Source organism: Saimiri boliviensis, chromosome 4, assembly GCF_048565385.1.
Source record: "Saimiri boliviensis isolate mSaiBol1 chromosome 4, mSaiBol1.pri, whole genome shotgun sequence".
NCBI classification, from domain to species: Eukaryota; Metazoa; Chordata; class Mammalia; order Primates; family Cebidae; genus Saimiri; species Saimiri boliviensis.
The window spans coordinates 26,791,561-26,818,010 of record NC_133452.1 but is presented as its reverse complement, the minus strand read 5'-3'; the positions used below and the strand labels follow the sequence as shown (position 1 = coordinate 26,818,010).

The 26,450-nt window shown below is 37.7% G+C and overlaps 1 protein-coding gene and 1 non-coding gene across 3 annotated transcripts in view; one reads left to right on the top strand and one right to left on the bottom strand.

The window, feature by feature from the left end:
* The first annotated feature begins 2,809 nt into the window (after positions 1 to 2,809).
* AIG1 (androgen induced 1) overlaps positions 2,810 to 26,450 on the top strand; it is a 250,458-nt gene continuing 226,817 nt past the window's right edge. The window contains exons 1-2 of one of the 2 annotated variants that reach the window (XM_039467648.1): positions 2,810 to 2,902; positions 3,096 to 3,215. In XM_039467648.1, the coding sequence (XP_039323582.1) occupies positions 2,810 to 2,902; positions 3,096 to 3,215 (213 nt within the window). Of the gene's footprint in view, positions 2,903 to 3,000; positions 3,216 to 26,450 lie in introns of those variants that run through there. The other variant, XM_003926862.3, reaches the window with a different exon arrangement.
* Positions 15,212 to 15,351, bottom strand: LOC120363475 (small nucleolar RNA SNORA67). Its single transcript, XR_005579020.1, has one exon. It is a non-coding gene; the product is annotated as a small nucleolar RNA SNORA67 (small nucleolar RNA).

The window sequence follows — 26,450 nt, the reverse complement described above, 5'->3', positions numbered from 1 at the left end:
CCCTCAGGTGAAGGAAGCTGATGTTCTCTGGGCTCTCAGTTGGCCATCTTCACAGATAATTTAAACTGACTTTTGGCACTTGGCAGGGCGGCTCAATGGCAAATTTCTCTCATGGCAAATCACATGTCTCTTGAAAACTGAATGGTGCTTAGTTAAATTTTGTTGCACTCCCCTTTTGTGCTGGATGCTTATTATACTAGTTTTAAAAACTGACCTTTAACTAGCTCTGTGGATGACTAACACAGGGGCCCAATAAATGGACTGCAGGCATTTTAGCTGCTTTTAATTCAAGGGAAAAAGTTAATTAATACGGTAAGAAGTATCAACCCATCCTATTATCCCTGCATTCCACATTTCTGTAACACTGCTTTTCCCAGAGGCTATCAATTTCCCGAAAGCTTTGCCTTCCATGGACAGAGTCTGTGTCCAAAGAGGATAGTTTAATTAGCTGCTTCACATATCTCAAATTATTGGGAAATAAGCTTTCCATTTTACACAAGAGAGGGAATTCCCGCTGACAATTGCCTCACCTATGGATTGGCTACTTGGATGTGAAGACCATCCCAGGACAATTCATACTATATTAGGGATGGTCTTTGTGCAGGAATGCCCAAGGTATGAGATGTTACAGACATCTTGAGAAGATGCCATGACTGCATTTAGTATAAGGTGAAAATGCTTTCTAGATGGTAGAGTACTATGCATATATAGGCATTATTATAGAACTTCAACCAGAGCTGGCCCTTGGAAGATGAGTAGAATTTCAGCGGATGGAGAAGGTAATATGAATCATTAGTGCTCAAGGGGTATGGAAGAGTAAAAGTAAATGCTTAGTTTGGGGAGGAAATAAGTGCTCCTATAATAACAGAATACATAATTATTCAGAAAGATGCAGTTACAGAAGTTGAAAAACTAGGTTAAGGTCAGCTAAACCACAGAAGATGCTGACTGACATGCTAAGGGAGTGAGATTTCCTGCAGGTCATGGGAAATCACTGACAATTTTTGAGGAGAGGAGTAATCTAATCTGATCTATATTTTCCGGAAGATAATCCTAGTAGCAGTGATAAGGGTGACATGGAGATGCAAATGTGGAGGTAGTAAGACCACTTACAGAGCTTACTCAATAGAGGAGAAATAGACTTGAAGGTTTAAATTGAAGAAACATAGCAGAGAACAAATTACTGGAATTATACTATTGATGGGAAATTGTGGTAGCAACCGTTAGTGGTCTCCTACTATCTGCTTTCTCCCTTGAATTAGTCTGCTTAGGTTGCCACAACAAAGTACCACAAATGGGGTGGCTGAAACTATCTCATCATGATTGGCAAATCATGAAAAAACGAAAGCAAATCCAGTAGGATAGGTTCTAAACACCCAATTGAGCATTATAGGTATTTATTTTAAATAAAACTGACCACAGGAAAAAATTTTAAAATGGCTTATGAAAATATTATTTCATTTTGTAACAGTGGGGTTGGGAGTCTTAATAATTTTCTAACATGTAGAGTGGTAGGAAGGGTATATCAAATTCTGCAAATATCACACTAACTCATAAAACGTTAAGTCCTATTAAGGTAGATAGATCTTCAATAGATCCACTTTTTTTTTTTTTTTTTGCAATTTTATAACGATGTACCAAGTACACACAATTAAAAAAAGTAAACCAAACTTTTATATTAAGATATGACCCCAAAATCATCAATAATACACTGTTTTAATGCTATTCTGACATCAATTCTATTAGTATAATTATAACGCCAATTAAAAAAATTTAGTGGGTCTCTTCATTTTAGTTTAGAGTTTGATTGGGTACATTCAGGAAAACATTCATGGCTTGCTACTCTCTCTCTACCTCCAGCACTATGTTTTTCCCCCGCCAGCCCTCCCTCCGCATCTTCTGACTCAGAGGCTATTTGGAGAGGACACCTGTTTTAAATGGATCCACAGGAAATACCTATGTTGCCTTTTCATAGTCTGACCCTGCATCTGGTTGGCTGAAATGTGATCATGATTTTAAAAAAAATGTTGCCCACAAACTGATGCAACTTCAGTGTGACAACATTTACTGGAAGGCAGGAAGGAATCCAGTTTATGTTTATTTTCCTTTCATTAAGCCCTGGTAGTGTAGTGTAGGAAAAAAGTAAGTAAAAGGGCAAAACCAGTTTAACACCCAAAAGATCAGTATTAAATCACACACACACGGGTTTACAACCAAACTTAGAATGATTTTTTTTTAAGCTGAATGCAATCCTGTGGCAGAAAGTTATTTGACACTCCTTTCTTTATAGCTTTCTATTTATAAACCACTTGCCCAAAGTTCATATTCTAGCTGATGTTATTATATATTGATATGACTTTAATCAATCTCTCTTGGAAATCCATTGAAAGCTGAATTTACAGTTTCCTCGTGACTGACAGTCGCCTGTCAACAATGAAAACCTTATTGGTCCAAAATAATGAAAGTCACTCGCGGCTGCCTGTGCTCGGGTTTACACCCCACGTTCACACGCCCACCCAATACCTTCGCACGAAGCACCTGCTCTTGGCCAACTGCAACTACCCCAGGAAGAGTCGCCGCGATTCCTCGGTGGCGGAATCACTTGCGGGCACTGGAGTCCCCTCCTTCAGTGCAGGTTCCCCGCCCCCTCGCCCGGCCAGGCGCCCACTCGCCCCAGACCCCGCTTTCCCCTGAGCTCAGCGCGCATTTCCCGAACCCCCATCGCACCCAGAGGTCGCACCCACTCCTAGGATGCCTAGGGGGCGCCCCCCGGCCAGGTGTCCCGGGACCCTGCCAACGCAGGAGCATAATGACCAAGGTGACGAAAGAGATGACGCCACGCCGCCCGCCAGGCCGCGGCCGGCCGTGGGGAGCCTCCGCAAACCGCACCCCGCCCGCACGCGTCGCCCGCGTGCTCGCGGCCGCGCCGGTCCCCGGGGGCGCGCGCCCCAGCCCCCGCCCCCGCCCCGCCCCGCCCCGCCCGGCGCCCGGGTTCCCACGGCGTCCGCCCCCGCGCGCCCGGCGCCTCCAGCCCGCCCTCGTCGCCGCCCAACCCGCCCAGGCCTCTCTCGAACATGGCGCTTGTCCCCTGCCAGGTGCTGCGGGTGGCAATCCTGCTGTCCTACTGCTCTATCCTGTGCAACTACAAGGCCATCGAAATGCCCTCGCACCAGACCTACGGAGGGAGCTGGAAATTCCTGACGTTCATTGATCTGGTAAGGTCGTCCTCTCCCCCTGCCCGCCCCGCATCCCGTGCCTGTGTGTGTTTGTGGGTGTGCGAGCACCTGCGCGCGTGCGCGCCTCCAGCATCCACCCGTGTCCTCGCCTCTACCCCAGTTATTACGTGTGAAGGCCCGGCTGCCCCCGCAGCAGCACCTTCTGAACCACCCACCTTTACCTGGTAGCTGGGGGACGAATGGAGGTGGGGCGCAGCCAGGTGGTGGGCTATTTGGAGGGGGACACAGAATTGCTTGTAAGAGGTGACACGGGAAGAATCTTCAAATAGCAAAAGCATCGGACCGGATCATGACTGGCCTGAGACCCATTCGCCCTCAAGGTGCTTTCCAGGGCACCCACCGTGGAATGAAACTTGCTACAACTGAAGGAAATTGGGTATTGTCTAGTGATTTGGAACTTCACCTGAAAGAACCAAAACCTTCTCATATGGGAGAGAGAGCACCTAATAAAGTTGTCTTCTTTGCATCTGTTCTTTTTTTTTTTTGGCCCATTGTCAATAATTTATTTTCAACATTTACCCTGTAAATATTAGGAAACAGAGATGTTCAAAGTGCATTTCCAAAGTGACTGTACACTCTTCTCTGTCTTCCCATGTACAAGTTTACAGTAGTTTGCATAAGCAGCTCCTCTGTTGGCACAATATAACAATCTTGACAGGTGCAGGTTATTTTTAGTATCATCATTTTGTAAGTTTTTCTACGGGACTAAAAGGCCCTCTCCAACCCCCCTGGAGAATCAGAGTATGGACATAAGGCCCAATAATGAACTCATGGATGGACCTAGGAATTTCAGGGTAAAGGTGACTAAGACACATACTAACAGATTATCAGGAAGAGGGTTAAAACAAAAGCAATGAAATTCTAAAGCACTCGGAGAAATTGTAGAACCAGTTCCTGGGACTCCCAGAACTGTTTGTCCAAAACTATACAAATACACTAGGTTGGCTACACCAAGATTATAATCTTTTTTGTTGACTCTCCATTCTGATGAAGAGAACCTGATACATGTTTTGAGAATTTCCCAAGGTTTAGGATGCCTCAAATAAATGCAGTCAGAGGCTTTTGGTTTAAAAATAACACCTTATATTTGCATTATATTAGATACTTTAAGAGTGGAATTTCAGTTCTTTTGCCCAGCAGTCTCCAAACTGTGCGCATACCCTTAGTCCCACAAGACTTCACAGGGCATAGAATGTTGCAAGGGTTTCAATTTTCAGTTCCTCATCTTCCAACTCTTCTTGAAACTAATCTCCCTCTGAACATGCGTGATGCCTGCCAGTTCTCTTCTCATTCTCCCCATTCATCCAAGTGAGGAGCACACAAGGCTCTGAGGTGTGTTTTTCTGTCTGCTCCTTTTAGTATCCAGAAGATAGATGTCTGTCACCAGGACTGTCTTCATATTTGATTGAACAACAGTGTTGGAGTTGTCTTGACAGAAAGGCTTATTGGGTTGATTGGCTTGTCAATGAGGATTGGCTTTGTCAATTATGCTATGTAGCAGACATTTTCCATATATTGAATGGGCTAAATCTGCAGCCCTGAGTTTCTGATACGTATGTATATGAAGCAAACATATCACCCACAGAGTGCCAGAAGGCATGTCCCTTTTTCAAGTGTGTACACTTAACTATGTTAAGAATGTTGAGATGTTATTTAAAAACGTGTGCATAGATTTTCAGAATTCTTTGAGGGGCTATGTGAGCAAAACTCCTTTTGGGACACTGCCTTATCCCATTCCTAAGTCAGATCTTACTTAGAGCTGACCCATTTGAATGTTGCTAAGAAGCAGTACTGAGCCAAAATACAAAATACAGAGATGCTATCAGAGCCTTAGGTACTGGAAACAGCCCTCAGATCACTCTTGGAGTAGATGCTCTGTTGTGGGAGCAAGGGCAGGGGTCAGCAGGTGAACAGAGGTAGAAATTGAGGGTGTTGGTTAAACTGAGTGATGCCAGCTTCTCATAATTGGTATTGCTTACTGTGCATTAAAAAACAAGGCTCAGAAGAAACCTCTCATAACTCTTGTGTGACATGAAACCGTAATAGCGTCAGCTTGATATGCTGCCATACAATTTATCTTTTAGCATTCAATGACTGGACTTGTCTGTTTTAAATACCAATCACCATAAAGGACTTTTTTCTATCCCAGAAGTCAGACAGTAGATTAAAATGTGAAACATTTACTTTGCTTCGTATTTAGTTTCAGATTGCACAGGACCTTTAACCAGCCATTTTAATGTTTTACTCTGTGGCTCCTGATTGAAATATAATAATTGTCTTTAACCAAGAGTTCCTGTGAGAAAATATGTCTAAGATATTTTCATAAAAGCCTTCACGCAAAGTGTTATTCTTATTGTTTGAGATTTAGAATCTTTAGAGCTTAAGCATTGTACAGCTGTTAAAACAACTATCCTGTCAATCCTCAGTAATGGCGTGAAAAGATTAGGCTACTATAATTTAGCCATTTTACTTTTCACTTTTAATGTTAAAAAGACCGTAAACTTTATTACCTTGTACCTTGTACAATATTAATGGGTCTAAGTTTATTGGAATAATTTTGCAAGAGGGTTTAGCTTTTTAAAAATTTAATGAGAAGGCCTTTTTTTCTTGCCAGCGTGGAATGCAGGAGTCATTTATCCTGATGGCCACAGTTGGATTCCATGTTCCATGGCATCAGTTTACCAGGATGTGAGTCAGGAATCTCAGGCTACGTGTATCCAGGAGCAGATGGTTATGTGGCAGTGGCCATTCTGGCTGTATTCATATCTCTTTTTGGGTATGAGGAACATTCCAACAGATTCAGAGCTCATGGTCAAAAACTGAAATGCACATTGTTGCTACCAGTAATCTTACACTATTATTTTCTGATGGTTTCTTTTACTTGTATTGAGAAACTGTTAAGAGTACTAAGGTGTTTTTGGAAAACTGAAGTTATTAAATGGAAAAAGAACACTATCTTGGCATAGTAGGCAGAATAATGGGCCTCCAAATATGCTTAAATCCTCATGCCAGGAACCCATGAATACATTAGGTTACATGGCAAAGAGAAATTAAGGTTGCAGATGGAATTAAAGTTGCAAATCAACTGACCTTAAAATAGGAAAATTATCCTGGGTTATCCCATTGGGCCCAGTGTAATTACAAGGGACCTTAAAAGGAATAGGGAAACAGAAGACAAGAGACCATCGGAGGAAGATGTGACTGGAAGAAAGTCACAGAGAGATGCAACAACGCTGGCCTTGAAGATGGAGGATGAAGCCAGGAGCCAAGGGGTGTGAGAGGTGTCTAGAAGCTGGAGAGGACAAGAAAATGGCTTTCCTCCTAGAGTTTCCAGGAACACATACCTGCTGACAGCTTGATTTTAGCCTAGTTTGGACTTCTGACCTCCAGAATTGTAAAATAATAAATTTGTGTTGTTTAAGTCATTTGATTGATAGTAATTGGTTACCACAGTAACAGAAGACTGGTATACTTGGCTTTAAAGCCTCTGACTTAGAAAAAAACTTAACAGTTTTTGCAGTTACATGAAATAAATGCAATGACTTGGCTAGTCCTTTATGTATAGTAGATAACTGGTTAATTTTAGCTTTAGCAACGCAAGTGTTTTCCTACTTCATCCATGAAATTATGTGGAGGAGACATACGTACGTCTAACAGTGGGCAATATGAGAATCTATGAAGACTGGACACCATTGGAAAAACTAGGTCTTTACTGTGAAGTATTTCAGAGACTATCATTATGTAGCATGTCAGGCCAGGAAAAGGAATATACTTAACTGGAAATAAGCCGGAAAGAAAGAAAATTGAAACTAGCTATTACTCAAATATTAACATTTTCTTAGTCAATATCACAGCTGATGAATTTTCTTCAAGTGATGTGGATTCATTGATTCATTCACTAGCAAAATGATTATGCTTCATGTTACATGACAATTGCCCCCAAGGATAATAAAGAAGAATCAGAATAAAACCAGCATAAATAAATGAAAAGAAAAAGGCAAATGTATTTTAAGGTCTTAGTGGTTGGGGTATAATAGGTGTTTAGTAAATGTTTAAATAAATAGAAGCTTTCTCTTCCCAAATTTTCATTGAGTATTCTTTTCTTGCCCTGTCTCCTCCCAAAACGTTCAAAATGATAGGAATTTAAAAATATATCAACCAGAACATTATTCAGATGTGTGTGGTAGAGTGTCTAACAGATGAGTCAGAATCAACTTCTTTGAAAACCATGAACTGCATTTTTTAGAAAATATAAAATATTGATGATGGATTTAAGGCATCTTAATTTTTAAAGATTGAAACAGATCTGGCAGTTCCGTTGACTCTAGTTTGTAGTACTGGCCATTTTGAGTCATCGTCTCTTAGGACCATATCAGACCCATTATTTCTCCTGGACTGGCTTTTCATTCATGTCATGGCAGAATAATGTTCAGGCCCTGCCTACTCAGAGTGGGTGGACGACCAACAGGATCAGCTTTGCTGGGAGCCTGTTAGAAATGTGGCATTTCCAGCTCCACCCCAGAGCTTCTGAATCAGAGTCTGCATTTTAATAAGATCATCAGGTGATTTCTATGCACATTCAAAGTTGATAAATGCTGCTCTAAGCCACATTGTTTTTGTTTTTTAATTTACATGGATTAATTATAGGAGTCTGTAGAGCAGTCTTAATATACTAATTCTGCCTGTTTTATTTTATTTTTTTATTTTTATTTTATTTTTGTCTTGTTTTGTTTTGAGACAGAATTTCTCTCTGGAGTGCAGTGGCGTGATCTTGGCTCACTTCAACCTCTGCCTACCAGGTTCAAGAAATTCTCCTGCCTCAGCCTCCCAAGTAGCTGGGATTACGAGTGCCTGCCACCACACCTGGCTAATTTTTGTATTTTCACTAGAGACAGGGTTTTACTATGTTGGACAGGCTGGGATCAAACTCCTGATCTCAACCTCCCAAAGTGTTGGGATTACAGGAGTGAGCCACTATGCCTGGCCTGAATTCTGCCCATTTTCAAAACATATTTACAGTTTGGCTTTCACTGTGATATAACAAAAAAATGTAAAAAATTATAATTAGAAAATAAAAGAAAGAGAAAGACATGTTTCAGGTACCAGAGATGGGCTAGTTATTGCTCTTGAGAAACAAATTTGAATAATCTTCAGGGCAACTAAGGTGAAAAACAATACATGTTTGATTGCATTGTCCCTATATTGGAATAAAGGAAGTATAACAGTTTATCAGGAAAAATACAGTTCTTCCCAGGCACTGACTTTTCAGGTAATTTGTCACTCAGATATTTATTTAAAGAACATTAAGGGTGGATATGGTGGCTCATACCTGTAATCCCCGCACTGTGGGAGTCCATGGCAAGAGGCTTGCTTAGGCCCAGGAGTTTGAGACCAGCCTGGGCAATATAGCAAGACTCCCACTACAAAAAATTAGTTGAGGGTGGTGGTGTGTGCCTATAGTCCCAGCTGTGTGCAGGGGCTGGGGCAGGAGGATGACTTGAGCCCAGGAATTTGAGTTTTCAGTGAGCTATGATAGTGCCTCTGCACTCCAGCCTGAGTGACAGAGTCAGATCCTGACTGTAAATAAAAATAAAAAAGAACATTGATTAACATAGTGGATAATGCCTTTCGTTGGTTTTTAACATAATATATAGAAATATTCTTATGGTTAATGTTTCTTATTTGATGGTTTTATGAAGGCCAAAGGCGTGGTCTTATATTTTGGCTAGTGTGAAAGCATTTTTTTACGAGTTTAAGGTAATATAATCTAGGTACTTTTTTTGTTATCTAAATCTGTATTGCAAAAGAATTTCAGAAAACCACAGAGAGAGCAGGATAAATAAAGTCTCAGATGTGAAAAAGCTTGGGGTGCTCAAAGAACAGGAAATTATCAAGTGTACCTGGAGGATAGCATTTTTGCTTTTAGACATGCTGAGAATTTTTGAAATTTAAAAAATGTTAAAGAGGGAGAACAAGCTGTGTAAGCATACTACATTTTGCATTTGAATTCGTCTTATATTTATTTACATGCTTACCATAAAATATATTCTTGACTCTATTTCATGACTTAATTTTAAATAGGAAATAAAATATTTTGAGAAGAGATTCTGCATGTCATTATGTAACTGGTACTTAGTTTTGCCAGTCAAAACCACACAGTGCCACATGAAGGCCAGTAGTTTATTGAGTAATCAGGGAACAAAATTAGGTGGGCTTTTTCTGTGTTTTGTTTCCTTGGGGTTTTGGATATTATACAGAGAATGTGAAATCGCAAATTTTTTATTCAGGAGACTCAGACTTGACCCTAAAATATGCACATAAACTTGAAGGATCAAATAATATTTTTTTCCTAACCTGGAGGGGGAATTGTGAGAATAATGCTTTGCATAGAATCTTCTTCACCTTCTTTGCATGTTTCTTTTGGATCAGGCATAAAATAGGGGCCTGGTTTTGTTAGAGTGGGGGAAATAGTTGATGATATAATCACCCATTCCCTCTTAGTTGCAAATGGTATTGAAATTACAGAAAGTCATCTGACTATACTTGAGGTCACTTATTTTCCCATTCCTGCCATTCCCCCTTGTCTGGTATAACATTTAGCAAAATTGTTAACTGCTCTTGAGGGTTTTCATTTGTTTCTCTGTGTTCTTCCGAAATGTCACATGTTTCTGTGGAAGCGTGAACAATAGTACAATTTTCCACATTGAATCAGATGTTCATGTGATCCAAGCATGCTTGGAAAAATCTTACTGCTTAGGATTCCATACACCATAGCTCTCTTGTGCAGTCTGTAGCTAGACAGTTAAAGGGCTCATGTCTCACCTTCTGAGTGCAGTGATACCAGAGCTCGCTTTGAAAGTGAGACACCCCTTAATCAGATCCATTGTGGAATTGAACAAGATATGACATCGAAGCATGGAATTCTGAAAAGTCAGACAATGCACTAGCCCATTCACATTGACTTATATTTAGTCTGTCGGGCTTTTGAAATTAATTAATTTAAAAAAAAAATAATTTCAAAAGTGACACATACTAATTGTAGAAAATTTGTACAACTACAGGCAACCGTAGAAATACAGGGAAGAAAATACAGTCCGTCTTAATTCTTCCTAATTTTCCTTCCATCTTAGCATTTCAGTGCTTCAAGATGGTATTTATTTTGGAACTTTATGTACATACAGAAACATACATAGAAAGTCAGATTACCGTGTATATGTGTATGTGTGTTTGTACATATGTAGTCAGATATTAAAAAAATTATATTCTTTAAAACTTACTTTAAAAGTACAGATATCATTCAGAGATACCAGTGTTAGTGTTTTGATATTTGTCTTTTCAGTTATTTATATACTTCTGTTAAAAAAAATTCAACCTAAACATATGGCTTTTATAAATTTTTTATCCATGTATCCATGTACACTAAAATTTATTCCTTTTTTTTTTTTTTTTTTTTTTTTTGAGATGGAGTCTCATTCTGTTGTCCAGGATGTAGTGCAGTGGCGCTATCTTGGCTCACTGCAACCTCCACTTCCAGGTTCAAGTGATTCTTCTGCCTCAGCCTCCCGAGTAGCTGGGACTACAGGTGCATGCCACCACTCCTGGCTATTTTTTTGTTGTTGTATTTTTAGTAGAGACGGGGTTTTGCCATTTTGCCCAAGCAGGACTCGAACTCCTGGGCTCAAAGGATCCACCTGCCTTGGTCTCCCAAGGTATTGAGATTACAGGCATGAGCCACCATGCCCGGCCAATTTATTCTTTTTAGTATACAGTTCTGAAAGTTTTGATAGATGCATAGAATGATATAAATACCACCACAGTCACCTATAAGCATTCCTTTGTCTTCCCTACTTATACTAGAACCCTCCCCTGAATCTTGTCAACCATAGATTTGTTCTCCATTCATATACTTTCATATTTCCTAGAAAAATATATAAAGCATGCAGTATGTCTTTCAGTCTGGCTTTTCATTTAGCAGAAAGCAATTCAGATTTACCTATGTTGTTGTGTGTATCATAATTTATTCCATTTTACCAATGAGTGGTATTCCATGGTATTGATGTACCAGTTTTATTTATCCATTCACAGTAAATTAAGTTCAAGTACATTAGAGGCTTTTTTCAGTTTGGGGTGATAATGAGAAAAGTTGCTATAAAGATTTGCATATAAGTTTTTGTATGAACATCAGTTTTCATTTTTTACTAGGCATATGCCTAGGAGTGAGACTGCTTGGTCATATGGTAGGTATATGTTTAACTGTATAAGAGACCCCCACAGTTTTCTAGAGTGGATGTGCCATGTTGCATTACCACCAGCCATGTGTGAGAGCTCCACAGATGGGAACTCACATTGTATCCTTAGAGAGTGGTGTCAATTTTTCTTTTATTTCAGCTATTCTAATAGGTGTGTAGCAGTATCTCATTGTGGTTTTGAGTTCCCCTCATGACTAAAGATGTTAAGTATCTTTTCCTGTGCCTTTTAATAATATATTTATGTTCTTTATGAAGTTTGCTCATTTAAAAAATACTGGGTTGTTTCATTATTATTAAGCTTTGAGAGGTTTTATGTATGCCAAATAAAAGCTCTTTGGCAAATATGTGATTTGCAAATGTTTTCTCCGTGTGTTCAGTTTATTTTGTTGGTAGTGTCTTTTACAGAGCAAAAGTTCATCATTTTGATGATACCAAAATTACCGTTTTTTTTTTTAATGGAACCTCCTAGAAATTTTATAGTTTTAGGTTTTATGTTTTTATCGATAATCCTTTTTTTTTTTTGGTACATATTGTGTAATTTTATCTGCACCATGTCCTGAAAGATTGTCATTTTGCCATTGAATTACCTTTGCACCTTTGACAGAAATCAACTGACTACATTTGTGTGTCCGTTTCTGGATTCTTTTTTGCTCCACTGATGTGTGTGTCTCTTCACAGGTACCACACTCTGTTGATTGCAGCTTTATAGTAAATCTTTAAAGTAGGTAGTGAGAATCATCCAACTTTGTTCTTTCTCAAAATTTGTTTATGCTATTCTAATTACTTTTCCTTTCCGTTTAAATTTAGGATAATCTTGTTAATATCTACAGATAATTGTACTTGGAGTTTTGAATAGGATTTCATTGAATCTATAAAAGCAATTTGGGAAAATTGAACATCTTAACAATTACTTTTTTTTCAATTACAATTTACTTTTCCAACTCATGATGAACATGACATATCTCTTCATTTATTTAGATTTTTTATTTCTTTCATTGGTGTTTTGTAGTTTTCAGACATAGTTTGTGCATGTATTTTGTTAGGTTTGTATCTATTTTATTTTTGATTGTTGTAAATGGTACTTCTAAAATTTGTTTAATTTTTTTTTTCATTTTCTTCATCCACTTTGTGTTGCTATCACAGAATACTACAGACTGGGTAATTTATTAAGAAAAACTTATGTCTTACAGTTCTGGAGGCTTAGAAGTACAAAAGCATGATGTTGGCATCTGGTGAGGGCCTTCTTGTTGTGCCATACTATGGCAGAAGGCATCACAGGGCAAGAGGAACATGTGAGAGAGAGCCAAACTAGCTTTTCTGACAGACCCACTCTTGTGATAACTAACTTTTTCCTATGATAATCTATTAATCTGTTAACATGTTAATCCATTAATAGCAAAACCCTCATGACTCAATCACCTCTTAAAATGCCCTACTCCTTAATACTATTACATTGGGGATTAAGCTTCCACATGAGTTTTAGAGACAACATTAAATGGCATCGAGCCTTTTATACTTAATTGACATTTTAATTGAGATAATTGTAGATTCACTTCAGTTGTAAGAAATACAGAGAGATACTGTGTAGGCTTTACCCACTTTCTCCCAGTGGTTACATCTTGCAAAACTGTATTATAATATCAAAATCAAGATATTGAAACAGCAAAGATAGAAAACCTTTCCGTTATCACAAAGATACCTCAGGTAGCCTTTTATGACTACAACTACCTTCTCCTTTTGCCCCATCCCTAACCTCTGGCAGCCATTAATTTGTTCTTTCCATAATTTTTGTCATTTCAAGAATATTACGTATCCATAACCATACATATGTGACTTCTGGGGATTGCTATCGAAAAAAAAAATCAGAATAATTCCCTAGACAGTCACCCAAAGTATCACATGTATCAATAGTTTGTTTCTTTTCATTGCTGGTTGTATTTGTTAGTATGTATACACCACAGTTTAGCCATTTATCCATTAAGGGATATCTGGATTATTTTTATGTCTTATTTGGACAAATGTCTATTCAAGTCTTTTGCCTGTTTTTAATTGGATCATTTGTTTTTCTATGATTGAGCTGTATCAGTTCTTTATAAATTTTAGATATTAAACCCTTATCAAATATTGGTGTGCAAATATTTTTTACCAACTTGTAGGTTGCCATTTCATTTTATTGTTTGCTTCCTTTGCTGTGCAAAAGACTTAGTTTGATGTAGTCTTATTTATTTACTTTTGCTTTTGTGGCATGAGCTTTTGGTATGCTATCTAAATAAATAAATAACTGCCAACACCATTTTCTGGGACTATTCCCCTGTATTCTCTTCTAGGAGTTTTATAGTTTCTGGAGTTGCATTTATGTTGATTTTACATTTTGTGTAAAATTTTATGTGTGATGTAAGAAAAGAGTCTAATTTTATTCATTTGCCTGTGAAAATATAGTTTTTCCAGGACCATTTATTGAAAAGATTATTCTTCCCTCCTTGTGTTCTTTTGGTGGCTTTGTCAAAAATTAACGAATTAGATATCTTTGAATTTGTTTCTGAGCTCTTGATTCTGTTGCACTGGTCAATGTGTCTTTTTTTATGCCAGCATCATACTGTTTTGATTACCATAGCTTTGTAGTATAATTTAACATCATGATATGTGAGGATTTTTGACTCAAACCAGGCTTGCATTTGTGGGGTGAATGCTACTAGTTATGTTGCACTGTTCATTTTAGATATTGCTAGATTAAATTTGCTAATATTTTGTTGAGATCTCTTTCTGCTTTTCTGTTCATGAGGAATATTTGTCAATTGTGTGTTTTTCTTTTCTTGTTTTTGGCTTTGTTATTAGGGTATGTTGACCTCATTCCTCTTAACTGTTCTGGAATAGATTAAGCAAAATTAATGTTACTTCTTTCCAGAATGTTTGGGAGAATTTACCAGTGAAAACTACTAGGCTTGGGATTTTCATTATTGAAAAGTTTTATCCACAAATTATATTTGTTTAATTTCAGAATGTAGGACTATTAATGTCAATTTTTAAAACTGAGATTTGGTATCTTTCAAAGAATTGGTCAGTTTTGTCTTTCAGTATTTCCTTATCTTTCTCTTATTGTCTGTAGGGTCTGTAGTGATAACCATGCTTCATTGCTGACGTGGGTAATTCGTGCCTTATCTCCTTTTTCTTCATCAGTCTGGATAGGGGGTTACACAAATTTATATTGATTTGATTCAAAGATCAGTTTTTATTTTTATGTCTATTGTTATTGTTCTCAATTTCATTGATTTCTCTTTTCTTTTTTTCTTTTGCCTCAAAAAGTGACATTTATTTAATGAAAAACTAATGACAAGATGTCCATCCCTTGGCTCTCTTCCCTACCCTCTCCTGCTGCTCCTCAGCCCCACCCCCAAGACTGAACTCCGGATGGAGCTAGATGTCAGGATTGCCCCTCAGATGAGGGCAGCAACACTGAGAGTCATTTCCTCAGTGGAGGTGTTGTAAAAGGTCTCTATGTCTTGAAGAGTCCTCTTGTCTTCTTCTGTAACCATGTTAATAGCCACATCCTTACAGCCAAACCATCCATCTTGACCGATTCTTTGGATATAGTTTTCCCTGTTGGCAGGAAGGTCATAGTTGATGACTAAAGAAACCTGCTGTACATAAATGCCTCTGGCCTATGTCAGGAAAGACAACTCCAGTATGTGCACAAGAATCTATCCCAAAGGGATGACACATGGGTATCCATATAGGCAGCCAAGGAAGGAAGAGTAAATAAGCATCCCTGTTCCCCAAAGACCTTAGGCATGCCAGATTCTATTCCAAGTTGCTACTTTCCTAAAAGGGGCACTGGATGTCCCCTTGGAGAGGGAGTCACCTTGGATTTTTTTTTTTTTTTTTTTTTTTTTGAGAAAAGGTCTCACTCTGTCATCTAGGCTGGAGTGCAGCTCACTACAGCCTCAACCTCTCAGGTTTAGGTGATGCTCTCAGCTCAGCCCCTCAAGTATCAGGGACTATGGGCATAAACCACCACGCCCAAATAATATATATATATATATATATTTTTTTTTTTGGTAGAAACGGGGTTCTGCCATGTTGCCCAGGCTGGTCTTGAACTCTGAACTCCTGGCCTCAAGCAGTCCACCCCACTTCGCCTCCCAAAGTACTAGGACCACAGGCATGAACCACTGTGCTAGGCTGATTTCTGTTTTTAACCTTGATTATTTTCTTCCTTGTTTGTTCTGGGTTTGTTTTGCTCTTCATTAAGTTCTTAATGGGGAAGCTTACATGATTAATTTGAACCCTTTATTCTTTCCTATATAAGCATTTGATATTAAAATTTTTCCCCTAAGCACTACTTTAATTATATCTCATGTTTTAATATATTTTATTTTCATTCAATTAAAAATATTATTTAAAATTCCCTTTGATTCTATTTTATGGTAGGCTTATACATTGTTTATACAGATTTTTCAGATATCTTTTCATGATTTACTTCTAATTTAATTACATTACAATCAGAGATCATTCTTTGCATGATTTCAGTTCTTTTAAATTTATTAAGTTTGGTTTTATGGCTCAGAATATGGGCTATCATGTTGCATATTCAGTGTACACTTGAAATATGTATTTTGCTTTTAGTAACTGGAATGTTTCTTGAATGTCACCTAGGAAAATATTAGTTGATGATGTTATTCAGGTCTTCTATATTCTTGCTGATTTTCTAGGTCTCTCATTAATTGAGAAAGGAGAATTGAAGTCTCTAAGTGTAACTGTCAATTTGTCTATTTCTTATTTCAGTTTTATTAGTTCTTGCATTATATATTTTGGAGCATGCACTTTGTTAAAAGTACATACACATTTGGAAATGCTGTGCATCTTGGTGAATTGTTCCTTTACCACTATAAAATGTTATTCTTCCTAGGCAATTATTTTTCTTGTTCCAAAGTCTGCTTTGTCTGATATTAGCATAGCTTCTCCAGCTTTCTTTTGATTAGTATTTGCATGTTATATCTTTTGTCATCTTTTTACTTTTAACTTTATCAACATTTAAAGTGGTTTTTTTTGTAGATAACATACAGTTGGATCCTATTTTTAAAATTTAATTTGATAATCTCTATTCTTTAATAGGTACAATTTACATTTACTGTAATTATTAAAATAATTGGACTTAGTTCTATCATTTTCTTAGTTTTGTTGTTGTTGTTGTTGTTGTTCCTTCACTCCCATTTCCTGCCTTATTCTGGGTAATTTTTTAGTATTTAATTTTATCTATTGGCCATTTGTATATATCTCTTTGAATTATTATTTTAGTTGTTTCTCTAGTGATTACCATATACAAACCTAGCTTTACACCATCTACTTGGAGGGAATAGTTTATCACTTCAAGTGAAACATATGAGCCTTGTCACTTTACCCTCCTCAGTTTATGTCACAGTTGTCATTTTCATTGTATCTACATAACTTGAGAACCCTATAGATGTTATAATGTTTGCTATTAACAATAAATATTTTAAAGAACTTAGTATAGTAAAATACTCCATTACCCAAATATTTACCATTTCCGTTGCTCTCTCTTTAGTTCTCATGTTGATATTTCCCTCTGATATCATTTCCCTTCAGCTTTAGAATTTATTTTAGCATTTCTTTAAGAAGAGATCTGCAGGCAACAAGTCTCTTAGTTTTTCTTCATCTGAGTATGCTTTCTTTTGCCATCATTCTTTAAGGATATTTTTGCTGGATATAAAGTTCTGATTAGCAGTTCTTTTCTTTCATTGCTTAAAAGATGTGTCACTGTCATCTAGCCTGTATGATTTCTGAAGAGAAATTTGAAATTATTTAAGCCATTGCTCTCTTAAAGGCAATGTGTTGTTTTTCTCTGGTTGCCTTTAAATTTTTTTTTACTAATCTTTGGTTTTCAGCAGTTTGAGTATGATGTGTCTGGGTCTGGTTTTATGAGTTTGCTTTGGTAGGAGTTTGCTGAGTTTCTTGAATCTGCAGTTATGTTTTTCAGTCAGTTTGAGAAGTTTTCAGCCATTATGTTTTCAAATATTTTTTCTATGATTACCTCTTTCTTTCATCTCTCCTTCCAGGACTCCATTGATATGCATATCAGATCTTTTGATTATTATTCCAAAGGTTGCCGAGAAATTCTTCACTTCTTTCAGTCTCTCTCTTTCTCTGTTCTTTAGGTTGTATCATTTCTATTGAACCATCTTCAAATTCACTGTCGCCACTGTCATCAACATATTGCTATTGCATCCATCTAGTTCAGCAATTAATTTCTATCTTTTATTCATTTTAACAGTGTTCACCTTTACCTTATGGAGGATTATTGAAGAGCTGCCCTAAAGTCCTTGCCTGATAATTCCAACATTGGGGTCCCTTTGGGTTGACATCTGTTGATTGTGGGTTTCTCTTAATATTGATCCATTTTTTCTGGCTCTTTGTATGTCACGTTTTCTTAGTTATACCATAAACATTTTGAATATTGTACTAGTCCATTTTCACACTGCTGATAAAGACATACCCAAGACTAGGTAATTTATAAAGAAAAAGAGGTTTGATAGACTCATTGTTCCACATGGCTGGGGAGGCCTCACAATGATAGCAGAAGCCAAAAGGCATGTCTTACATGGTGGCAGGCAAGACAGAAAGAGGGCCAAGCAAAAGGGAAAACCCCTTATGAAACCATCAGATCTCATAAGACTTATTCATTACCAATGAGAACAGTATGGGGGAAACCACCCCCATGATTTAATTATCTCCCACCGGGTCCCTCCCACAACATGTGGTAATTATTCGAGCTATAATTCAAGATGAGATTTGGGTGGGGACACAGCCAAACCATGTCAAACATTATGTGGTAAAGCTCAATGTTGTGTTAAAATTATATGGAGAAATGTTGACTTTGTTTATTTGTTTAAGCGGGCAATCAACCAAGTTTCCTTTTTCCAGCTCTTCTTTTTGTAATTTCTTTCATATTCTCTAGCTCTCAAGATGTTCCTTTTCATGGTTCTTATGGCCAGAAGGTGTCTTCTCAAAATTTTAGCCTCCCATGCTCTCATGCAGTCCACTTAATTGGCGATGCCTTCACAGTGAGGTAGGAGGAGAAATGAGACAGAAAGAAAAAAAAAACCAAAAAACGTTTTCTCTCCACCATTCACACAGCAGGACTTCATCTGCCTGGTTATTCTGGTCATTGAGGCAGATTTTTCTTGGGGTTTTAGGTATCCATGCCAAAGGAAAAGAAAAGAGGGAATCATAATCTCTAGCAGGCAGAGGACTTTTCTCTGTCCTCTAGCTGGAAAGAAGGCCTTATCCTGGAGTTTTTGCTCTCAATGCTTGCTTCACAGTTCTAGAACTCAGTCTGCACACAGGTCAAATAAGGGGAAAAAAACAGAGAGCAAAAATCTATAAACTGTTCCCCATGGGTCCTTATTTATTTTTCTTTAGTTCCCAATGCATTTGTCATTGTGTGTTTTTCAAAGTCCTCAGATAGTTGCTTTTTGTACTCTGTTCAGAGTTCTTAGTTGTAATCAGTGGGACTCATAGGCTGTAGTCAGCTTACTCCACTTGGGCTGTCACCAGAAGCCTACATATGTTTTCAATACCTATATTTTTACACTTAAAATATTTTATAAACATTTTTCCATGCCATTATACATTCTCCCATATCATAATTTTTAATGACTGCATATTCCTTCATATGAGTGTTTATATTGATTGTCTTAGTGAATACATGAATAAATAAATCTTTACACACATCTGTAATTATTTTCTCAGGATAAATTCTTAAAGGCAGAATTGCTATACTAACATCTTTGAGTATCTTAACATTAAATCAGTTTAGACTCCCTCCAATACTTGGAATATTGATTTCTCTACATTTCTGCTATAGAATGGGATAGAATAGATAGAAAAAATTATGCCAATGATCACTAAAGGTGCTTAAACCTGACAGTTTCCTGTCTGGTAGATTAACTGCAAATCTTGCACCACATATCTCATAAATGTAAGTGACTAACTGTCTTTGGCTTGATATTTCTAAAATTCAGTAGTATTAGGCATGTTTGGTTTGGGCTCATAAAAACTTGAGCCAGACATAACTTTTCAGGTGCCTAGAGCATCCTAATTAGGATAGAATGGGCATCGCTGAAGAGAGCAAGAATGGCTTTCTGTGTGCTGTAATCATGGAGTCTGCTTATGCATTCCATTCATCTTGCATTAAAATTGTGCTTTAGTTTAGTCATGAGCGATTTATTAGGTTTAGTTTGAAGAGCTGGCTTCTCAACATTAGGAGTCTGAGGAAAGTGTGTTTGCTATAACACTACACATCTTTTTATTTGTAATTACCTATGTATACCTTTGCAGTTTTAAAAAAGACATATGAATATTAAAAATCCCTATAGAATGGGAAAATATCCTCTTCTAAACTATTAAGGCATATTCTATGCCAGAACAGATTACTTCTCTATCAGCCCAAGCCCTGACAGAGAAGAGAATTGGTGTACTCAAAGCGGGTAATTTGAATGAGTTTAGGGAAAGAACCATTTACAATTGCGGGCAGGGTGTAGAGATCACAAAATATACAAGTCCCCTGGAGATTAGAGAGTATCACTTCTAGGCCTGAAACTTTGACCTTTGGTGCTCATCCAGTGTGCAGGGTGCCCTCAGGGGGTGTGTGAACAAAACGAAGACCTCATGTTTCCTGTTCTTTCTCTGTCCAATTTCCTGCCAGTCCTCACCGATTAAACTTATCAGAAGTCAGAGGGTCAGCATGCCTCTCGATGCAGTGCACACATATCTACCAAAGCAAATGCAGGAAACATTGGATTGAAATCTCCTTACACATATGTGTTCAGAAGACAATGGCTAATTTGCAACTAATTGTATATGATGAAAGAACATTTCTATTTCACCAAGTATTTATAGTAGAATATAAATGATAATTCTTAACATAAGACTCTTAGCAGGGCTGGGCGTGGTGTCTCATGCCTGTAATCTCAGCACTTTGGGAAGCCGAGGCAGTTGGATCACCTAAAGTCAGGAGTTTGAAACTAGCCTAGCCAACATGGTGAAACCCCATCTCTACTAAAAATACAAAATCACCACAAGTAGTGGTGTGGTGGGTGCCTGTAATCCCAGCTACTCGAGAGGCAGAAGCAGGAGAATTGCTTGAACCCAGGAGACAGAGGTTGCAGTGAGCTGAGATCACACCATTGCACTCACTCCAACCTGGGCAACAGAGTGAGACTCTGTCTCAAAAAAAAAAAAAAAAAAAAAAAAAAAGACTTCTTATCAAAATATGATATCAATTTATTGGAGAATTATATACAGCGTATTATACATCTGTTAATATGATATGATGTATATATTAGGCTTTATAATATAAGAGATAAGCACTCGGCTTTGGAGTTACACTGAGTTTGAGTCCCAGCTTTTCCATCTATTAGCTCTATAACTTGGGGTGAGTTTATTACCTTCTCTAAGTCATAATGCTTCTATTTTGCTTGTTTGTTTTATATGTTACACAGGAATATAATGCTACCTACCATATAGGATTGTTGTGAGGATTAAATGAGATCACATATTGTCTTAGTTCATTTGTGTTGCTATAAAGGAATACCTGAGGCAGTGTAATTTATAAAGGAAAAATATTTATTTGGCTCATGATTCTGTTGGCTGGAAGACTGGGTATCTGGTGAAAGTCTCAGGTTACATAAACTCGTGGTGAAATGCAATCAGGAGCCAGAGTATGGCGAGATCACGTGGCAATAGAGAGAGAGGGGAGGTGCCACATTCTTTTTAGCAACCAGCTGCTGTGGGAACTAACAGAGATATAACCCATTTACTGCCACCCAGAGAGGGAATTCCACCCCTGTCACCCAAACACCTACCAGTAGGCCCCACCTCCAGCGCTGGGAATTAAATTTCAACATAAGGTTCGGAAGGGTGTAACATTCAAACTATAGCAGTATGCAAATTGCATAAGCCAATATCTGGCACATATTAAGTATTGTACTTAATAAATTGTCTATTGTTATTCTAATTACACATTTGTGACCAGGGACAAGAACCAAGAGTTGAGAGGACTCTCCTTATTTTAGGATGAAACTCATTGCTTAAGTAACTATATCCTTCGGAAAGGATAGAGAATTTGGTGATTAAGGGCACAGGTTCTGGAGTTAAACCTTTTGAGTTTATAGCCTAGTTCTGCCTCTATCTCTTTGACAACTACTTATCTGCTCACTTCTCAGTGCTTTAATTTCTTCATCTGAAAACTGGGATTGGTATCTCTATCTATCTATCTAGATATATTTTTAAAAATTTATAGACTGTATATGTAAAAAGATAAGTATGAAAATTCATTATAATATCAAAAACTTAGAATTTATAGTCAATCTGTTTTCAGGATTTGAGATCATAGTCCCACAGAAGACAGAACTGGTGAAATTGTTTTCCAATACAGGCATACCTTGGTGAGACTGTGGATTTGGTTTCAGACCACAGCAGTAAAGTGAATATTGCAATCAAGTGAATCACATGAATTTTTTGGTTTCCCAGTACATATAAAAGTTATGTTTATACTCTAGTGTAGTCTACTAAGTGTACAATGCGATTATGTCTAAAAAATGCACATGCCTTAATTTCAAAATACTTTATTGCTAAAATATGTTACTGATCATCTGAGCCCTGATTGTATTATTGCCTTTTACTAGTGGAGGGTCTTGCCTTGATGTTGATGGCTGCTGACTGATCTGGGTGGTGGTTGCTGAAGGTTGGGATGACTGGCAATTTCTTAAAATGGGATACCTGTGAAATTTGCTGCATTGACTTACTTGTCCTTTCACAAAAGATTGTTCCATACCATGCAATGTTTGGTAGCATTTTACCCACAACAGAACTTCTTTCACAATTGTAGTCAATCCTCTCAAACACTGCTGCTGCGTTATCAACTAAGTGTATGTAATGTTCTAAATCCTTTGTTGTCATTTCAACAATGTTCACAGTATCTTCACCAGGGGTAGATTCCATTTCAAAAAGCATTTTCTTTGTTTCTCTATAAGAAGCAATACCTCATATGTTCAAGCGTATCGTGACATTGCAGCAATTCAATCACATCTTCAGACTCCACTGTTAATTCCAGTACTCTTGTTATTTCTACCACATCTGCAGTTAACTTTATCCTCTGATGCCTTTAACTCCTCAAAATCATCTATGAGGGTTGGAATTAACTTCTTCCGAACTCCTGTTAATGTTGATATTTTGACTTCCTCCCATAAATTACAAATATTCTTAATAGCTTGTAGAATGGTTTTCAATTTATTTTGCCCAGATTCATAAGAGGAATCACTACCTATGGCAGCTACAACCTTATGAAATTTATTTATTTGTTTTGAGATAGGATGTATGTCTCTTACACATGCTGGAAGGCAGTGGCATGAACATGGTTCACTGCAGCCTTGACCTCCTGGGCTCAAGAGATCATCCTGCCTCAGCCTCCTGTACTGGAACTACAGGGGTGCAACACCATGCCAGGCTAAGTTTTTGATTTATTTTTTGTAGAGACAGGGTCTCATTTTGTTGCCCAGGCTGATCTCAAACTCCCGGGGTCAGGCATTCTTTCTGCCTCAGCCTCTCAAAGTGTTGGTGTTACAGGGATCAGCCAACATGCCCAATCTATATTTCTTAAATTATAAGACTTGAACATCAAAATTACTTCTTGATCCATGGGCTGCAGAACGGGTGTTGTGTTAGAAGGCATGAAAACATTAATTTTCCTTTACATCTCCATCAAAGCTCTTGGATGACTATGTGCATTGTCAACGAGCAGTAATATTTTCAAAGAAGTCTTTTGTTTTCTGAGTAGTAGATCTCAGTAGTGGGCTTAAAATATTCAACAAACCATACTGTAAACAGAGCTCACTGATTTTCAGAATGGTACATGAGCATTGGCCTCAGCTTCAAGTCACCAGTCTCATTAGCCCCTAACAAGAGGATAAGCCTGTCCATCAAAACTTTGAGGCCAGGCCAAGCTCAGTAGCTTATGCTTGTAATCCCAGCATTTTGAGAGTCTAAGGCGGGAGGATTGCTTGAGGCCAGGAGATTGAGACTAGCCTGGACAACATAGCATGAGTTTATTTCTACTTAAAATGTAAAAATTAGCTATGTGTGGTGGCATATTGCTATAGTTCCAACTACTCAGGAGGCTGAGGTGGGAACATTACTTGAACCCAAGAATTCAAGGCTGCAGTGAGCTGTGATTGCACCACTGCACTTTAGCCTGGGTGACACAGTGAGACTCTGTCTCTGAAAAAACAAAACAACCATCCCTCTACCCCCACAAAAAAAACCTAAAACACATACTTTGAAGTCAGGTACTGACTTCTCATCTCTAGCTGTGAGAGCCATAAATGGCATCTTCTAAAAGAAGGTGATTTTGTCTACATTGAAAATCTGTTGCTCAGTGCAGTCACCTTCAGCAGTGATCTCAGTTGGATCTTCTGGATAACTTGCTGCACCTTCTGCTTGAGCACTTGCTGCCTCACCTTGCGGTTTATGTGATGAAGACAGCTGTTTTTCCTTTAACCTCATGAATCAGCCTCTGCCAGCTTCCAGCTTTTCTTCTTCAGCTTCCTCATCCCTCTCGGCCCTCATAGAATTGCAGAGAGTTAGGGCCTTGCTCTGGATTAGGTTTTGGCTTAAGGGAATATTGTGGCTGTTTTGATCTTTTCGCTATATCACTCAAGCTTTCGCCACATCAGCGAATTTAGTACATATTTCTTTCTTATCATTTGAGTCATCACTGGAGTAGTACTTTTAATTTCCTTTAATAACTTTTCCTTTGCATGCACAAACTAGTTAGCACGGGAAGCCTAGTTTTTGGCCTGTCTAGGCCTTCAACATGCTCTTCTTACCAGGCTTAATCATTTCTAGCTTTCACATCAAAAGTGAGAGATGTGAAATTCTTCTTTTCACTTGATCACTTAAAGGCCATTGTAGGGTTATTAATTGGCCCAATTTCACTATTGTTGGATCTCTGGGAATAGGGAGGTCTTGGGAGAAGGAGAAAAATGGGGAAACAGCTGGTTGGTGGAGCAGTCAAAGCACACACATGTATGGATTGCACTTGCCATCTTCTATGGGTGAAGTTTGAGGTGCCCCAAAACAATTATAATAGTAAGATCAAGGATCACTGATCATAGATCACCATAACAGACATAATAATAATGAAAAAGTTTGAAATACTGCAAGGATTACCAGAATGTGACACAGAGACAGGAAGTAAGCATATGCTGTTGGAAAAATGCCACTGATACCCTTGCTTGATGCAGGGTTGCCACAAAACCTTATAATTTGTTTAAAACAAAACACGACTACAGTATCTGTGAGTTGAGTGCAGTAAAATGAGGTGTGCCTCTATGTGATTGGTGGCTCCCCATATCTGCTGGTCTAAAATCTGAGATGGTGGCCATAAGACTCTTTTCTGCTTGACTCAGAGATAAAAGTATCTAGAAAGACTTCATTTCTGGGAGGCAGCTAATGTGTTGCCAAATTGATGGCAGAAACCCAGAAAATGACTGGGTAGAAAGAAGTAGTAAAGCACTAACAAGTGACTTACATCCTGGGAGATGTAATACGCACAAATAAAGTGTTGTAGGTTGTTGCTAATGGGAAGAATTAGCAGCAGTATACTCTTAGGTTTATAGTTTCTATTTTATGTACTCCATTGCTTCAGAGTGAGAGAACCATTCACTGAGTAGGGGAAAATACCTTCTCAATAGTGCTGAGGTTTGTTGCATGGAGACCTAAAAAGCATTATTGTACTAAATTGAGCTACAATTGTGCATACAAACATTTTCAACCATAGATCTTGGACTAGAATAGCACTCAAATAAAAACATGACCCCTAGATAAGTTCCCATATCCTATCTATTGAAAAACATTAATACTAGCATTAGACAAATACTTTCTTGCTCCAGGTTGAGTGAATAGCAAAAAATAACAACTTTAGACAATCACTGAAAATGACTGTAGAACAAATGAAATATATATCAAACTGAAAACTCTCAAGAAGAGAACACCAATGAAAACCATTTACAATAAGAAACAAAAAAGTTTAGAAAACTGTTCAGAATCCTCACTGGGGGTGAAAAAGGTATAGTCTCAGTGGAACAGGACATGATGCCATGAGTTGAGAATTAAGACATGAAAAGGCAACAGGTTGGGCTGAAATGGGGAGTGGATGAGATGAGGTTAATTGCAAGAGTCTAAAAATGCAATGGCAAAAACTAAAAAGGAAATGTAAGAGTAAAATTAACATCCACAATGGGGACAATAAAAGGTGAAATTGATACTATGGGAAATCAGATCAGTGTGATGGAGAAAAAACTAAAGACATTTTTCAGAATTTAGAAGAAAAGGAAAAAGAAAATAATGAAAGAGAAACTGTGAAGTAAAGAGAATGGAACTTCAGTAACAATTATTGATTATTCCTGAATAATAAACTATAGTAATTAGAAACAAATAATAAAACAAAATTGAAGGCAATTCCTAGTGCAGGGGGCAAAGAAAGATAAAAGACTAGAGTATATATATTGAAAGGTTAATTGTCTTTCAGGCAAATAAATAAGAAATGACATATAGCTGGAGCCATCTTGGCAAAATTTGGGGTTTAAAATAATGATTAGCTATCATATAAGTAGCCATGAATGAAAAACTAAATAAAACATACACAGAAGAGCACTCCAGAAAGTTATCTAGTAAGGAGCAAAAATTACAATTCTTTGAGTCATCTAAATTTATTATGTAGTATTAGACTCAGAGTCAAAGAAAGTAACAGAAGAGGGCAACACCTACAGAATTTTGAGGTGAAAATTATGTCTTCTAAAAATTTTATACCTAACCAAGTTGTCTTCCTAAGATAATTAAAATATATTATTAGTTATATAAGTTTTCAGAAAATAGTATCCATATACCT